General features: G+C 49.4%; 1 protein-coding gene and 1 long non-coding RNA gene across 2 annotated transcripts in view; one reads left to right on the forward strand and one right to left on the reverse strand.

Annotated features, from left to right (window-relative positions):
* LOC118079317 (uncharacterized) overlaps positions 1-16,594 on the forward strand; it is a 47,759-nt gene extending 31,165 nt beyond the window's left edge. The window contains exons 3-7 of the long non-coding RNA XR_009557220.2: positions 300-362; positions 2,360-2,436; positions 3,156-3,223; positions 12,804-12,981; positions 15,622-16,594. This is a non-coding gene — a long non-coding RNA (uncharacterized LOC118079317). The remainder of the gene's footprint in view (positions 1-299; positions 363-2,359; positions 2,437-3,155; positions 3,224-12,803; positions 12,982-15,621) is intronic.
* TAMALIN (trafficking regulator and scaffold protein tamalin) overlaps positions 12,158-17,273 on the reverse strand; it is a 34,218-nt gene continuing 29,102 nt past the window's right edge. The window contains exons 7-8 of the mRNA XM_035103399.3: positions 15,484-15,550; positions 12,158-13,252 (exon numbers count right to left, since the gene is read on the reverse strand). Of these exons, the coding sequence (XP_034959290.2) occupies positions 12,777-13,252; positions 15,484-15,550 (543 nt within the window). The 3' untranslated portion in view covers positions 12,158-12,776. The remainder of the gene's footprint in view (positions 13,253-15,483; positions 15,551-17,273) is intronic.

Genomic DNA, 17,273 nt, shown 5'->3' on the forward strand with positions numbered 1-17,273 from the left:
GCGGTTTTATATCTTTGATTTTATTCTGCAAACTGCCCTGAGACCCCCGGGTATAGGGCGGTATATAAATTCAATAAGTAAATAAATAACACACATGCCTCAACTGCAGCAATCTAGCAGGTAAAAGCTCCGCAGGCACGGAGATGGCCCGGAAGTTTCACCCGCAGAATTCCAGCCTGTTGGGCTGCTGTTAGAGGAAGAGATGCTTTGCCAGAGGAGAGAAAGTTGGCGCTCCTCCTGCCTCAGTCCTTGCGTGGCCACCCTGTTTGCTGCTCATGTTATTTCCTCTTCGCTTACAGGAATCGTGCTGCAGGAATATTGTTGAACCGCCAGGGTCCAGGTACTATGGCAACCAGGGCCAGGTGAGCATTGAGATAACAGCAGCACCTGCTTGCTTCTAATGGCGTGACTCCAATTTATAGAGCCTCTCCAAACTCCGCCAGCTGCAGATTGTGCGATTACCCAGCAACAATTGACGCCCACATCCTGACCTGCACCCTCGCAACAACCCACCCGCTATGTAAGCTCATCGACCAAGAACCAGCCCTAGCCTCGGGCAATAACACTACCCATGGCTGCGACAGGTGGCTAAAAAGACTCGTGTGCTTCCTACTAAAGGCAGGCAGTTTCTTGTGCCCAGGAAGATGTCTTATATCACATCAAGCCCTAGCTCAGTAGTGTCTGCAATGACTGACAGTAGCTCTCCAGGGGTTCAGGCAGAGGTCTTTTGAGGCTAGGGACGTGGGGGGCGGTGTGGTCTAAACCACTGAGCCTCTTGGGCTTGCTGATCAGAAGGTCGGCGGTTCAAATCCCCGCGGTGGAGTGAGCTCCCGTTGCTCTGTCCCAGCTCCTGCCAAACTAGCAATTCGAAAGCACGCCAGTGCAAGTAGATAAATAGGTACTGCTGCAGCGGGAAGGTAAACGGCGTTTCTGTGCACTCTGGCTTCCGTCACGGTGTTCCTTTGCGCCGGAAACAGTTTAGTCGTGCTGGCCACATTACCCGGAAAGCTGTCTGCGGACAAACGCCGGCTCCCTCGGCCTAAAGCGAGATGAGCGCCACAGCAAAGTCGCCTTTGACTGGACTTAACCGTCCAGGAGACCTTTATCTTTTTTTATTTATTTTTAACCTGCTAGACACCAGGAATTGAACTTCGGCCTTTTTGCATGCAAAGCATGCACTATACCCATGTACGACATCCCTTCTCTCTTGTTTTAAATGCTAAATGGAAAGTACCCATTCATTTGCATGCTAGATGGAAGGCAACCCATTCATTTGCATGGGAGGGAATGTTGGGGCAGCTGTGTTGCTTCTCCTGCTCACATGGCACTGTGATGGGAGCCACCACCTCAGGGCTTTTTTCAGACTCATTTCTGTATCCAGGAGCTGGGGTGGATCTACTATGTAAATCAGTTGGTTCAAGCATGGTACTGATAATGCAAAGATTGCAGGTTCGATCGGCATATGGGACAGCTGCATATTCCTGCATTCTTCTTCTTTGGCAATCACTTGTAGCCGAGTATGATTGTCTCTGTCCCTCAGACCTTGTGGGGGGCCGGACTATATTTTTTGGGGGAAATTGAACAAATTCCTATGTGCCACAAATAACCCAGAGATGCATTTTAAATAAAAGCACACATTCGACTCATGTAAAAACACGCTGATTCCCAGACCGTCCGCGGGCCGGATTGAGAAAGCGATTGCGCCGGATCCGGCCCCTGGGCCTTAGTTTGGCTACCCATGTCTTACATAAAAACACAAGTTTTAACAGTGAGTCCGTAAGTGACCGTGGAGGCCAATTCTGGATCCACACGTCCATATTTGTTTCCGGAGCTGGACGAGATGATCCTCAAGGTCCCTTCCAACTGTATGATTCTATAATGAACCTTAAGCTTCCATACCCTCCAAGATTTCTCCAATCGAAAAAGAATGCCCAGTGCTATTTTTCTAGAAAAGGAGGTGCCAGGACGCACCATGAAAACCTCCCTTGTTCTCTTATAATGGCAATGGTGCCAGAACTGAGAGATGCCAGAACTGAGTCCTGGTGAGTTCCAGCTGAAAAAAAGCCCTGGGAATGTCCTATTCCATGCCCTCCGACATTTCTCCGATGAAAACAGGGAGTTCCTAAGGAAAAGCGGGACTTTATGGTATCAAATCAGAAACCAGGACAGCTCCTGTCGATCCAGGACTGTCCCTGGGATAAAGGGACATTTGAAGGCTCTGAGCTTCCGGGCCCCTAATCCCGGATGGGCCCCAGAAACAACTTCAGTTCACATTGCTTAAAATTGAGGGGGTCTAGTAAACCCGATTTGAGTCACACGACTCAAGCTGATTAATTCTTTGCTGTATATATTTCCACAGTCCCAAAGCCCGAGAGCCAGTAGCCCAGAGGTTGTAAAGTTGCAGCGATTTGTCGGGGAACAGCTACGTTGAAGAAGGTAACAGCGGTAACCCAGGCCTTGTTTGTTGCTGGTTGTGAAAGGGGACCCCAATGCTGTTGAAGCTTCAGGAGCCACCCACCCCCCCAAATGTACGGCTGCCGCTGTCCTGGAGTGGATTTTAGCCTGGATGTGTCCCCTGAAAAGGGTGAAGTCGCCAGGACTGATTTGGGAAACTCCTAGTAGCACTCAAGGCTGGATTGCGTACCCTAGATATTAATGCCATGGTTAAATGTTCTTTGACTTTAAGCCGGTTTCTTTCCAATGTGGCTCATTCTCCATTCAGCTGTGACCAATGACCAAGTAATCAGGGCATACACACACAGCTGTGTGTGTGTGTAAACCAGGCTTTGAATGCTGAATTTTACAATTCAATGCAATTTAGAAATAGCCCTGGTCTTTTCATGCAGCATCCCAGAAGGGTATTAGGATCCACAGAATTGGTGCAGTAGAGTAGGTGGTGACTGCTCTTTAATTCCCCACCCCAGGTTGGAAAAGGGCTCTTTAAATTTCCCACAATGCCCCAGAGCAATGCTACGTCAGAGGCATTGTGGGAAATTAATAAAACAGTGGCTTCCCAGCGGAACTGCTTTCGTTGGGCTTCCGTTGCTGCCATTTAACAACAGGGCTCATCCACAGAGGAGGAGAATTTGCTGTCCATAGGCAGAGAGAGCACATTGCATGCATCCAGTTTCTAAAGGACAATCCTTGCTTCAAAGGACTGGCTGGTACAAGTTTCCGATTTAAAGATGGAGGAGGAGGAAGACAGCAGAGGAATGCAGATATGGTGAGAAATGTTGCATTTCTACTTACAGTACTTATTTCTAATGCTAATTATTTCTAGATGTGCAAGGTTTTTGGTTATGTGTAAGTGGCTGCCTAAGGGTGCCCCCCCCCAAGGTGGTAGTTTGCAAAGGGGACCTCCTCAAAAATGAGGCTCTGATTTTATTTATTTATTGTTTTTGTTTTTTAAAAAATAATATTTATTGAATTTTACATAAAGGGAAAAAAAGAAAAAGAAAAAAAGAAAAATTTAAAAAGAATAAAAAAAATAAAAAAGCAAAAATGACAATATTATCACATCTTATCTCTTCAAACTACTTCACTTCCCCTTCTTACAATCCTTGTTAAAAATTAATTCTTGCATTTCCAAATCTTGGTTAAACATCATAAAATTGCATCCTATCTCCCAATTCATAACCTTATTCTTAAATAATTCTTATTCAATTTTATATAAAAAAGTGGAAGAGAAATAGAAAGAAAAAGTCAAAATAAAAATATAAAAGACATACTTATATTTTCCAATTTCTAATCTAAACATTTCGGACTTCCTCATTTCCCCTTCTTGAGTTCCTTATTAATAACTAATTATTGCAGTTTCCAAATCTAATTTTTTTTCGGGGGGGGGGAAGTATTTCTATAGCTGTATTTTGAAACTAGAGACTAATTGGCCTTAGGTTTCCCAGATAATCAGGAAAAAACAAAGGCTGTTCCTTTAATACAGCTTGAAGTGCCGAAATGAGCCCTTGATGCTTTCCCACAGAAGAAGCAGTAATAATTAGCACCTGCTAAGATGTTTGATGAAAAAACAAAAAGATTCACCTGCTGATTTCTGCCTGTCTTCAGCTGGCAACTAAAGGCAGAGCAACAAGGCCTGCAGAAAAGCTGGCAGCCATTACAGTGGTACCTTGGTTCTCAAACGCCTTGGTACTCAAACAACTTGGAACCCAATCACTGCAAACCCAGAAGTAAGTGTTCCAGTTTGCGGCCTTTTTTTGGAAGCCGAGTGTGCTCCGTTTTGAGTGCCACACTTCCGTTTTGAGTGTTACGCTGACGATTAGAGTGTTACGCTGAGGTCTGTCTGTTTTTGCTGTTGATTTTGCGTTTTTGTTTTTTGCGGCTTTTTTTGTTTGTTTTGTTTTTGTGACTGTGTGGAACCCAGTTCAGCTACTGATTGATTGTGTGACTGCAGTACATTGTTTATTGCTTTCATTTTATGGATCGATGGTCTCATTAGATAGTAAAATTAATGTTACATTGCTGTCTTAGGGGTTGTTATTAAAAGTCTGGAACGGATTAATCCATTTTTCTTCCTATGGGAAAGTGTGCCTTTGTTTTGGAACGCTTTGGTTTTGGAACGGACTTCCGGAACGGATTAAGTTTGAGAACCAAGATACCACTAGTTACAGGTAGGTAGCCGTCTTGGTCTGAGTCGAAGCAAAATAAAAAAATTCCTTCAGTAGCACCTTAAAGACCAACTAAGTTTTTATTTTGGTATGAGCTTTCGTGTGCATGCACACTTCTTCAGATTTCTTCTGTTTCAAGTGTATCTGAAGAAGTGTGCATGCACACGAAAGCTCATACCAAAATAAAAACTTAGTTGGTCTTTAAGGTGCTACTGAAGGAATTTTTTTATTTTGCAAGATACCACTGTAATTGAGATAGAAGGGGCAAGTTTCAGATTCTCCCACCTGCACTGAAAGGGATTTGCAGTAGGGGGCATGGAAACCTGGGTTTCTGGGTCCTTAATCCCAGATGTACGGTGATTGTTTGCGGCAAGGGTTTTTGCCAAGAGCTCTCCACCCACCCAGCCAGCCAGCTAAGTTTGTGTGTGTGTGTTTTTCTCTGAACAAGTGGAACAGTTGGTCTCAACCTGCCAGGTGACAGATGGAGAGTGTGTCTGTGTGCTTTCATTCAGTAAGCCAGGCCCAGGATCAAGCGTAAGCCTTAGCAGCCCCCACACCCCTCCAAAACACAGCCAATTAGTTAGTTCACTGGGTGCCCTTGGCAAAAGAAGGATGAATATTGTGGGAGGAGGGGCACTGGGAGGAAATAACAGGTCCAAATACCTGCCTATTTGCAGCTTTGAAGGGGGCAAATCAGGATGTTAAGAGGCCGACTTAACATACCCTCCAACTTTTCTCGGATGCAAATAGGGACGTCCTATTCAGTGATGAAGATGATAATAATTTTGCTGTTTATACCCCACCCCTCTGACTGGGTTGTCCTAGTCACTCTGGGTGGCGTTCCCCCTTCTCCTTGTGCCCTCCATCTTTCCCAACATCAGGGTCTTTTCCAGGGAGTCTTCTCTTCTCATGAGGTGGCCAAAGTATTGGAGCCTCAGCTTCAGGATCTGTCCTCCATACACTCCAATATTTCTCCAATGGAAATAGGGACATCCTAAAGAAAAGCGGGACATTCTGGGATCAAATCAGAATCCAGGGTGGCTTCTGTCAAACCGGAACTGTCCCTGGAAAATTGCACAAGGAAGGCTGGAAGTTCTTCCCCTCCACATAGATGATGATGATGATAAATAATAATAATAATAATAATAATAATAATAATAATAATAATAATAATAATTTATTTATACCCTGCCCATCTGGCTGGGTTTTCCCAGCCACTCTGGGCAGCTTCCAACCGAATATTAAAAACAATACAGCATCAAACATTAAAAACTTCCCTAAACAGGGCCGCCTTCAGTTGTCTTTAAAAAGTAAAATAGTTGCTTACTGCCTTGACATCTGCTGGGAGGGCATTCCACAGGGCGGGTGCCACTACCGAGAAGGCCCTCCGTCTGGTTCCCTGTAACCTCACTTCTCGCAGTGAGGGAACCGCTAGAAGGCCCTTGGCACTGGATCTCAGTGTCCAGGCTGAACGATGGGGGTGGAGACGCTCCTTCAGGATTCCAGAAACACCTGTGCAGTTTTAAGCACCCACCCACCATGGATCCCAAACTGGAATGAAGCATTGGATGGAGAATGACCTGGAAGGCATTGCCAGGGGGATTGGCAGGCTTGGGTGGGGTTAGTCAAGGCAGAGGGCCTTCTCGGTAGTGGCACCTGTCCCATGGAACGCCCTCCCCATCAGTTGTCAAACAGAGAAACAACTATTTGACTGGTCAGCCTTGTTCAGGGAAGTTTTTTAATGGTTGGTGTTTTATTGTGCTTTTAATATTTAATATTTTGTTCGGAGCCGCCCAGAGTAGCAGCAACTCGGTCAGGTGGGCGGCTAACAGCAGCAAGAAGTAGCCTCCGCCTTTGGAATACTAGACAAGGGAACACTAGACCATGTCTTAATAGAGACTCAGGCCACTGGGCCTATCTAGGTCAATGGTTGTCGATGTTAGGAGCGCAGAACCTGTGGGTCTTCCAGTTGTTGCTCAGCCTGGAGCATGGCCCATGCCTAGTTGACGGCTGGACACTGGGAAGGCCAACAGTTCCCCACCCCTGGCCCTGGTGGAGCTCCAGGGCTTCAGACAGAAGTCTTTCGCAGCCTTACCAGGAGCTACCATGCAGCTGAACTTGGGGCCATTGGTATGCAGAGCAGATGCTCGGCTGCTGAGCCACAGCCCTGCCTATAGGTCACGAATAGCAACCACATTATTAGCTCAGAATCACATTGGCCAAGATACTGTGCAGTTCTAGCCTAAGGCTATAGAATCTTAAGAATTACACCCAAGCACTGCTGATAGCTCCAGTCCCTTCTCTATCTCTGGGAATGCCCCTCTCCTGAGAGATCGGTTGGGTCTGCTGGGGGACACTATTTGAAAATGCTTCTGTGCTATCGTTGGGGTCTGTAATCCCAATTGCCTTAACTAGGGAGTAGCCTCCTTGAACTCAGTTGGGAGCGCTTTCCCATAGGCACACATTGCATTGTTGCATTGTTAATCCGTTTAAAAGAGCCACTGTGGAACTCAGTACAATCCGTATGAAATTCTTTGGCTAAGGCAAATTCACCCTAAAATGAACTCTAAGCATTTCTAAATAAAGATTTATTGCTGTCATTTAGCAGCATTAGTGTAGCTGATGTGGAGAGTTTCCTTTCCCTCTTTGACGCTGCATTTTTTTGTCACGAGCTCCTAAAGTCGTGTTTTATGTGGTTTTTGCCCTTTTCTGCATGCTGCTTTGAGCAGATGGATGGACAGGGCCAAAAAAACTGGCAATAAGCACTTTTGAGATTATATAAACACACACAGATAATCACTTTGCTGTTGGTGCTCTGGAAGTATTGGAGAAGCAATCTTATAATCACAGACTCTTCTCTTTTCATCTAGAGCAATTTTATCACATTTGTATCCTATGTGGCCCAAGTTGGGATATATCAACTTTCTTATAACCCTTAGGCAGGGTATTTAATTGACTACACTGAAATCCATAGCTGCCAAGTCTCCTGTATTCCACGGAAAACCCCCGTTTTTCCAGCTGTCCCCAGCCGAAAAAACGGATTTTTTTGTTTCCCCCCGGTTAATTCTGGCGCAGCAGCCATTTTGGAACAGGGCAGAGCAGCATCAAAAGTCGCTTCTGAGCATGCTCCGCCCAGTTCCAAAATGGCGGCAGCGCTACTTCCGGTCCAGTCCCTTATTTCTCAGGCCGGAACTTGGCAGGTATGCTGAGATCCCATATTTGTTATGGAACTTAAGAGTGTACATTTGGTCAAGTGCCTAGGCAGTGACCGGACCCAATCCTGTTTAACAGTGGCCTCTTTCGCACCACACATTTAAAGCACTGCACCACTTTCCTCCTAGCTTTCCCCCAAAGAATCCTGGGAGCTATAGTTTAAGGGTGCCGAGAGTTCTTGGAGGCCCATATTCCCCCCCCCAGAGCTACAATTCTCATAGTGGTTTAACCACCAATCCCTCTTCACCGGGAACTCTTGAAATGGTAGCTCTGTGAGGGCAATAAATAGGAGCCTCCTAACAATTCTCAGCACCCTTAAACTACAACTCCCAGAATTATTTGGGGGAAGCCATGAGTGGCATTGTAGTGCTTTAAATGTATCATGTGAACGGTTCCAGCCTCAGGTGCTTTCAGGCCATACAAATGCTGGGTAGGCCAAGAAATTGTGGCTACAGAGCAGCCTTCACCAACTAGTGCCCTGCAGGTCCCTGGGACTATAACTCCCATCAGCTCCACTATCTGGAGCTGATGGAGGTTGTGGTCCAAACATCTGGCAGGAACCATGTTGGTGAAGGTTCATAATGATCTACCCAGGCTTGCCCCAGAGGTGGAGAGCCTTTGGTCCTCCTGGTGTTGCTGAACTGCAATTCCCATCATCCCGGACACTGACTAGGCTGCTGGGAGTTGTAATCCACCAGCATCTAGACACAAGTCCCCTAGTCCCGGGCTTGGAGCTTGGCCTTTTAATTGATAGCCCCAAAATTGTGGAAGAGCCTGATAACAGCAAACAGCAACACCCTGCCCATCTGTCTGGCTTGCCCCAGCCACTCTGGGCGGCTCCCAATATATATATAAACATAATAAAACATTAAACAAACTTCCCAATACAGTACAGGGCTGCCTTCAGGTGTCTTCTTTTATTTTATTTTTAGATGTCTTCTAATAGTTGTGTAGCTGTTTATCTCCTTGACTTCTGATGGGAGGGTGTTCCATAGAGCGGGTGCCACTACCGAGAAGGCCCTACGCCTGGTTCCCTGTAACCTCACTTCTCGCAGTGAGGGAACCGTCAGAAGGCCCTCGGAGCCAGACCTGAGTGTCCGGGCTGAACAATGGGGGTGCAGATGCCCCTTCAGTTATACTGGGCCGAGGCCATTTAGGGCTTTACAGGTCAGCACGAACACTTTGAATTGTGCTTGGAAATGTACCGGGAGCCAATGTAGGTCTTTCAGGACCAGTGTTATATGGTCTCGGCAGCCGCTCCCAGTCACCAGTCTAGCTGCCTCATTCTGGATTAATTGCAGTTTCTGAGTCACCTTCAAAGGTAGCCCCACGTAGAGCACATTGTAGTAGTCTGAGCGGGAGATAACCAGAGCATGCACCACTCTGGCGAGACAGTCTGTGGGCAGGTTGGGTCTCAGCCAGCGTACCAGATGGGGCTGGTAGACAGCTGCCCTGGACACAGAATTGACCAGGGAGTGCCCCCCCCCAGTACTTGTGTCTTGTCAGGATTTAACTTTAATCCATTAACCTCCAACCGCCTCCAGATACTCACGCAGAAAGACCCTTTCCCTCTGTTCCCCACAGCTTCCAGGGGCAATCTTTTTCAAGCTTGAGCACATTTCAGAGTACCGCTTTTTTCGTCTATAAGACTCCCCCTGTTTGGGGGGCCTCAAAATTTAGAAAATGGGGATTATTTGGGGGGAATGCAGAAAACCGTTCACCCACCAGAACGCAGCACACAACCACTCGTGTCGCTTACAATCACCGCCTACAATCTTGGGCTCACACTTCGTTCCGATGGGTGAGTGATTTTCGGTACCCCCCCCAAAAAAAACAATCAAGCGGCCAATTGTTGCTTACAATCTGGGCTCGCGCCAAAAAAACATCCACGTGTCCCCCCTCAGGACTACCTGTGTATAAGACGAGCCTAAATTTCGAACCTCATTTTTGGGTCAAAAAAAGCTCGTCTTATACACGGGAAAATACGGTACTTGTCTAAAGCTCTAAAACTGCTTTGGGCATACTTTGGAGATCATTACCTGCCGAGCATTTCAAAGGCCGTCGAGAAACCGGCTGCAGCCTTGTGATTCTGTAGCCGAAGGGGAAGGGGATAGTGATTAATGCTTCCATAGAGAGACTGCATAGCACCTGCTTCTTCCAAAGTTAAACAGAGTTGCCTCTGATCTGGGTTTATTTTGGGCCAGGCAGGGCAGGGCAGTTCCCTGTGCAATTAAGGGTGACCACAAGGGACAGGAACGGAACAAACCAAACCCCGCAGGGAAGCAAAAGCTTGGACTCAGCAGTACTGAGGAAATGCTGAATTGCTGGCTTGGGTGGGCCTTGCGTAGGCCTCCAGTACCCAGCTGGGATGGCTCAAAAGCTCGGACAGCAGGAGAAAAGATCCATCTGCTCTCGGAGCTTCAACCACCCCTTGACGCCCAACTGCACTTGGCTGTTGTCAAAAGTTCGCTCAGGTTTGGGGAGCAGCGACTGTTTGCTGCTTTGGCCGTCCATGAAGTTCGAAGATCTGTCTGGAAAACATAAGTTTCTCAGGGAAGCTAGCAGATCTCTGAAGGGTTCAGACAGACCAGGGAGAGCTTGCAGCCGGTGCAAAATGAGACTCGCCACCACGACTTGATTGCAAAAAGTCTTTACTATGTGTTATCAAAAGAGAACAAGTAATACCTGTGCATGTTTGTACAAAAAGAGCCCACTTCCCTTGGGTCACAGGGTTTTTTTGCATGTATTAGGGTGTAGCCTACTCAGTGACGGCAATCTCCTGTGCTAGCTTAAGGGTTTGGCATCTCTTTTTGAGATACGAATATGCAACTTTGCCCGCTGTTCTTTACGCTGTGTCACCCGCCTCCCCTTCCTGCAGCTACTTCCTCAGATAAGGTTGAGCTAGAGTTGCAAAAAAAGAAGAAAGTTCCCTTTTTGATTGCTTTTATAACCAGAACGTCACTTTGAATGAGGAGAAGTAAAGCTTTTACAGGGATACCACCATCCTGTTAATACATCGCTGGCGCACTTGACTCAGCCTGGCTTCTATCTCTCATGGACCCAGCAAGTTTGTAGTTCAGAAGGGCAAGCGACAGGAATCCTCTTAAAGGCTCCGAGGAGCTGGAGCCTAAAACCAAAACAAACCCCAAACTGGGTTTGTTGGGCAAACATTATTCCTCAGCGGACGTTTCACTCTTATTTCCTGATAACTAGAGAAAGCCTTTTAACGTGGCTGACAGGGAGAACACAAAACAGACAACGTTGTAGCCCTTTAAAAAGCCGCTGTATAAAATATCGAGATAAAAAGTATAAAAGCATCAACTTTTTTTATAAAGTACTGGAGGAGAAATCCGGCCTCTGGAGGTGACGAGACAGGCAGGATGTGGCTGGTTGAAGAGGCCTCCTCTGAGATTAAAGAGGGAGATCAGCAGCTCAAAAGAAAAACCACAATTGCACAGAACCCCGGGGTGGGAAGAGGGATTCCCATATGTTGCTGCCAGATTTTCGATATTAGAAAAGCCATTGCAGTATGTGACATAACTGCCAAGTCTCCCGTATTCTCCGGGAAATCCCCGTTTTTCCAGCTGTTCTTAGCTGAAAAAACGGATTTTTTTTTTGTTTTCCCCCGGTTTATTCTGCCAAATTGCTGTCCGAGAAATAAGGGATCCGGCCGGAAGTAGCGCTGCCGCCATTTTGGAACTGGGCGGAGCACGCTCAGAAGCGACTTTTGATGCTGCTCTGCCCAGTTCCAAAATGGCTGCGGCGCGACGGCCATTTTGGAACTGGGCAAAGCAGCATCAAGAGTCGCTTCTGAGCATGCTCCGCCCAGTTCCAAAATGGCGGCAGTGCTACTTCCGGCCGGATCCCTTATTTCTCGGACAGCAACTTGGCAGGTATGGTATGTGACAAGATATTTCCTGACACAGATGGTTGGGGGCCTACCAGAGATGGAGTCACGTCCAGTGGAAGAGCAGTTTTATCTCTTGGGGGGCAAGGCCTTGCAAGGCATAATTTATTTTGGTAGGTCTTACACTTCAATTCTCCACATCCCTGTGAAATCTGTCAATGCTGAAGGACCCCGGGCGCAAGCTCTTCCCTTGTCCAAGGTCTGCCACCAACAACCACATAACTGCAGCTTTTTTAAAGCTCCTCCCCACCAAAAGCCATTTTTATCCCAGGTCTGGGCTCTCCTCTAACTCTACCTTTTATATATACCTCAAATGCTACTTCATGCCCTAGGGTCAACATGCCGTTTCCGCTAATACATCTTCCAAGTCCTAAATCAAAGTCCACCCCCAAACTCTCAATAAATTGTTGTCTCCCCCCCCCCCCACCTTTTTAATTTTTGGCTGGTTGGGAGCTGGAAGCAGCACTCCGTTTCCCAGTTCTACCCCCCCCCTCCAGGAATCATGGGTTTTCTCAAACTTGTGCCTCCTGCTGTTTTTGGACTACAGTTCCCATTATCCGTAGCTAGCAGGACGATGGGATTTGTTAGTCCCCAAAGAGCTAGAGACCCAAGTTCAGGGAACCTGACCCTAATCCTTTCAATACAGCAAGGAACAAACTGAGTAGCGTTCACAGATTAGGTCGACCCTGCTCCGTGGAAGAATCTTACTCTTAAACCCACAATCCTTCCACGAAACAAAGAATACCAAATCACTTGTGCTTCTTTGGCTTTACAATTTGTCGCATTTCCTTTCCAGCTAATTCCCCCGCCCCAATCGCTTCTCTCCTCGAGGTTTGCGGCCAGATCTGGATCCCGAGAAACACAGCCTAACACCTGCTGGCGCTCGGGATCTTGAGTCCACTGAGAACCAACCCGGTGGTGGGTGCTTGAATCCACTTTGCTGGTCAAATAAATAAATAAATAAATTAGCCAGCTTTATAAAAGCTGAGACGGCCGGCCACCCCACCCCAAATTGCCCTTGCCACTATCTCCTATTACAGCTGGCTCTCTTCTTCCTCCAGGGAACGGTTCAGCCCAGGGATGAATTTGAGCAGTCTCTTGCGGAAGCTCCCCGGTTTGCTCTTCCTGGGCCTTGGCACGGCTGCGGAGTTCTTTTGGTCGCATGATCTGTCCCAGAACCGCGCGACTCCATTGCTGCTGCTGTGGCTGCTGCTTGTGCATTTGACGCTGGCGCTGCGGGTGAGTGTTGTTGGGCGGGTGCGCGAGGGCTGGGTGGCTGTGGGGACAATGTGCAGGGAGTCGGCAGAGTCAAAGAAGCAGGTCTGGTAGAGGGAATCCTCGCTCTCGTCCGTGGCAGTGCTGACGCAGCCCACGCTGCTGTAGGTGCTCCCCGATCCTGGCAACAGCACCCCAAAGGGGGCAGCAGGGCCTCCGGCCAGCCTAGTTCCATACAGGCAGGAACGCACAGATTCCAGGGTGTCATAGACGCTGGGGTCTTTAACCATGATCCCTAGCAGGGAAGAAGGGTTCCAGTTAATAATAATAATAATTTATTATTTATACCCCGTCCATCTAGCTGGGTTTCCCCACCCACTCTGGGGGGCTTCCAACAGAATATTAAAATACAACAGTCCTTCAGACATTAAAAGCCTCCCTAAACAGGGCTGCCTTCAGATGTCTTCTAAAAGTCTGGTAGTTGTTTTTCTCTTTGACATCTGACGGGAGGCTGTTCCACAGGGCGGGCGCCACCACAGAGAAGGCCCTCTGCCTGGTTCCCTGTAACTTGGCTTCTCACAGTGAGGGAACCGCCAGAAGGCCCTCGGCACTGGACCTCAGTGTCCGGGCTGAACGATGGGGGTGGAGACGCTCCTTCAGGTATACTGGGCCGAGGCCGTTTAGGGCTTTAAAGGTCAGCACCAACACTTTGAATTGTGCTCGGAAATGTACTGGGAGCCAATGTAGGTCTTTCAGGACCGGTGTTATATGGTCTCGGCAGCCACTCCCAGTCTAGCTGCCGCATTCTGGATTAGTTGTAGTTTCCGGGTCACCTTCAAAGGTAGCCCCACGTAGAGCGCATTGCAGTAGTCCAAGTGGGAGATAACCAGAGCATGCCCCACTCTGGCGAGACAGTCCGCGGGCAGGTAGGGTCTCAACCTGCGTACCAGATGGAGCTGGTAGACAGCCAGCTGTCTACAGAATTGTAGACACAGAATTGACCTGCGCCTCCATGGACAGCTGTGAGTCCAAAATGACTCCCAGGCTGCAGACCTGGTCCTTCAGGGGCACAGTTACCCCATTCAGGACCAGGGAGTTCTCCACACCTGCCCGCCCCCTGTCCTCCAAAAACAGTACTTCTGTCTTGTCAGGATTCAACCTCAATCTGAGCCACCAACCATCCTCCAACCACCACCAGGGCAAGGACATAGATCACAGAACCATAGAGTTGGAAGGGACCATGGCCATGCAGGAATCTCAGTTAAAGCGTCCATGACAGATGTGCCTCAGTGTCAAAGAACTTTTTCCCAGCCCAGTCCATCCAAAAGCCACTCAAGAGAGCATGGGAGAAAGAAGTAAACTTTGGCCTGTGGGGCTAACAGGAAGACAAGCTGCAAGGCCACATACAGCTAATTCCTCCCTGTGCTTGACTGAGGAGTGCGGCACTCTGCTCGCCTCAGCCAAGCGGTTTTATGGACTCACACGAGCCAGCATTGGGGTAGGGGCTCTGTTACAAGTGCTCCCCCTCCCCATCTGATAGAGAGCCTTGATCCGGCAAGCAGCGGGGAAGCTGTGGGCTCCGTGACATTTGTCTGTTGAGGGAGTGCCCCTCAATGGAGAAGTTTAAAGGAACTCCCACCCCGCTCTGCAAGGCGCTAATAGGGTCGTTTTGCACCTTGCGGACTTCACCTGGGAGGGTGGGCCGAGTCTTTCCTCCAGGAGCCACCTCCCCAGGACGAAAGAGGCAAACACGCCTGGACTGGCACAGGCTGTCACCGCTTGGTTCGTTTCAGGGAGTGGGGGGTGGCGAGCGGGTGAGGTAGTTTCCCCACCTCACGCCGCCAAAGGCGGAGGGAGCCTTGCAAAGGAGCTCCAAGGTCCCTGCTGCTGGAGCATCAACGGCAGGGATACGGTATAGGGGCTGGCTCTGCTGGGGTAGAAGCCTCCCCCCCCCCCCAGCTGAGCAGCAGACTGGGGCTGGCTGTATTGCGGTGAGAGCTGAAGCAGTTTCATACTGACTGGCTGGGGCCCATGTGGCTTGTTTCAACATTGCAGTTTTATCGCCAAACCAATGATGACATTGCCTAGTCCTAAAGACTGGAGAAGACCTGCTCTCTCTTGTACCCGCCCCATAACACTTGGAGGTGGCATTTGGGTCTGTCAAAGAGGACGTCCAAGGTTATAGGTCAAAAGACATTTTTTGTGCAGCCATTTCCCGTCCTTGCAGCTCAGGGGTTTCCCAATCTTGGGTCTCCAGCTGTTTTGGGACTACAATTCCCATCATCCCTGACCACTGGGCCCTGCTAGCTAGGGATGATGGGAGTTGTAGTCCAAAAACAGCTAGAGACCCGAGATTGGGAAACACTGGTCTAGATAAGCCTGACCTGGCACCTTTCAGGTGCTGTTGGGCCGCAACCAGCATCACCAGCGGTCCGGGTTGATGGGAATTGTAGCACATCTGGAGGGTACCAGAACAGAGGAGACTGGCCCATGTGCTGTTTACGCAAATGTATCTTTGTCACTCACCTCGGACCAAGCGCTGCTCCTGTACCATCAGCGACCGATACTCCCCCCATTTTTCATAGAGCGTTTGCTGCAATGGAGAGAGAGGCCAGTATTCATAAGTGGTTCTTTGGGCCTGATTCTTGCACATTTAATTTGCAGGTATACATAGGCTATAGAGCTTCACCCCCACTTTTGAGGACGAGGAAGGCATGGCCGGATCCATCTTTCCAGCTACAAAGGCCCAGCAAGACTTTTTTGAGAAGAAAGACACAACAAAAGATTATGGAAACTACTAATTTGCAGCCAGGTACCAGTACCGTAGAGTTTGAAAGCGGCTACGTTGGCCCTGCATTATATGTAAGAGGTCCAGGTGGCTGCTGTTGAAAGGAAAAGCCATCAGGGTGCCTCTCAGTACCAAACTACAGCTCCCTGCTATGTTAGGCCTGGGTGATATATCGCCCGGGACCAGTATGAGGGGCAGACTGCAATGGTGGTTTCTCTAGGAGGTATATCGCTAGTAAAACCACCAGTGTTGCCGATTCCCTCCACAGGACACAGGAGCGGCAGCAGTTTTGCCAGCGCTGAGTGAAACCGCCATTGCAGTCTGCCCCTCATACCAGTGCAGAGGGAGAAACAAGACACAATACAGTGGTGCCTCGCTAGACGAATGCCCTGTTAGACGAATTTCCCGCTATACGAATAGGTTTTGCGATCGGAGGTTGCCTCGCAAGACAAGGTTTTCTATGGCCGCCGCGTCGTCTTGCGAAGCATGGCCATAAAAACCTCTGATCACAAAACCTACAGGGCATTCCTCTAGTGAAAGGGGAACGAGCTGCAGCGCAGGAGGAAGGCAAAGGAAGATCAGCTGAGAGGCGCTGACAGCTGTCACCGCCTCTCAGCTGATCTTCCTTTGCCTTCTTCCTGCACTGCAGCTCATTCCCCTTTGTGTTCCACTGGTCTCTGCCGGTGAGGGGCAACCGGCAGAGACCAGCGGAACACAAAGGCTGTAGCGCGGGAAGAAGGGGGGGGAGAAGTGGATTCTTCCCCCCCGCCTGACACTGTGAGGATGGGAAGAGGCTGGAGAAGCCTCGTCCAATCCCGGCCAGTGGGGGGGGGGAGTGGACGATCCTGCGCTTCCCCCCACCGCCCGACAGGGGCTTGCTAGGCGCCATTGGAACGGCGGCTAGCAAGCCTGCTGTTGCGAAGGGGGGCGGCGGGAGCAGCGCCCGAAAGGAGCCCTTTCGAGCGCTGCTCCCGCCGCCCACCCCCTCACCTGGGCGGGCTTGCTAGGCGCCGTTGGAACGGCAGCTAGCAAGCCTGCTTTTGCGGGGGGCGGCGAAACACCCCCGCTTCGGCCCGTAGCCAAAGCGTGCCGATGTGGGGACGTTGCCCCGCCCAACACTGCGGGGGATCGTTCGGGGCTTCTCAAGCCCCCTAGGATCCCTGCTGCGGGATGGGGGGAGGGAAAGATCCTGTGCTCCCCCCCCCCCAGACACATCGGGGATCGGTGGGCGCTGCCTGGGGAAGGCAGGCAGGCGGCAACAGCCCAGGGAAGCTCTGGGGCTGTTGCCATCTCCCTGCCTGCTTCCCTGAGCTGGAGTGCAGTTTCAGAGACCTCCGAAGCTGCGCTCCATGTCGGAGGAGGCAGCGGGAGAAGCTCAAAGTGCAGCGCAAAGCCGGCATGGAGCGCAGTTTTGGAGGTCTCCGAAGCTGCGCTCCATGTCGGGGGAGACAGGCAAGGCAGTGGCTGGGAGAAGAGAGCTTCTCCCCCCGCCGGCATCGGACAGGGCTTCGGAGACCTTCTCCGAAGC

The sequence above is a fragment of the Zootoca vivipara genome, chromosome 2 (genome assembly GCF_965207765.1).
Source record: "Zootoca vivipara chromosome 2, rZooViv2.hap1.1, whole genome shotgun sequence".
Taxonomy (NCBI): Eukaryota; Metazoa; Chordata; class Lepidosauria; order Squamata; family Lacertidae; genus Zootoca; species Zootoca vivipara.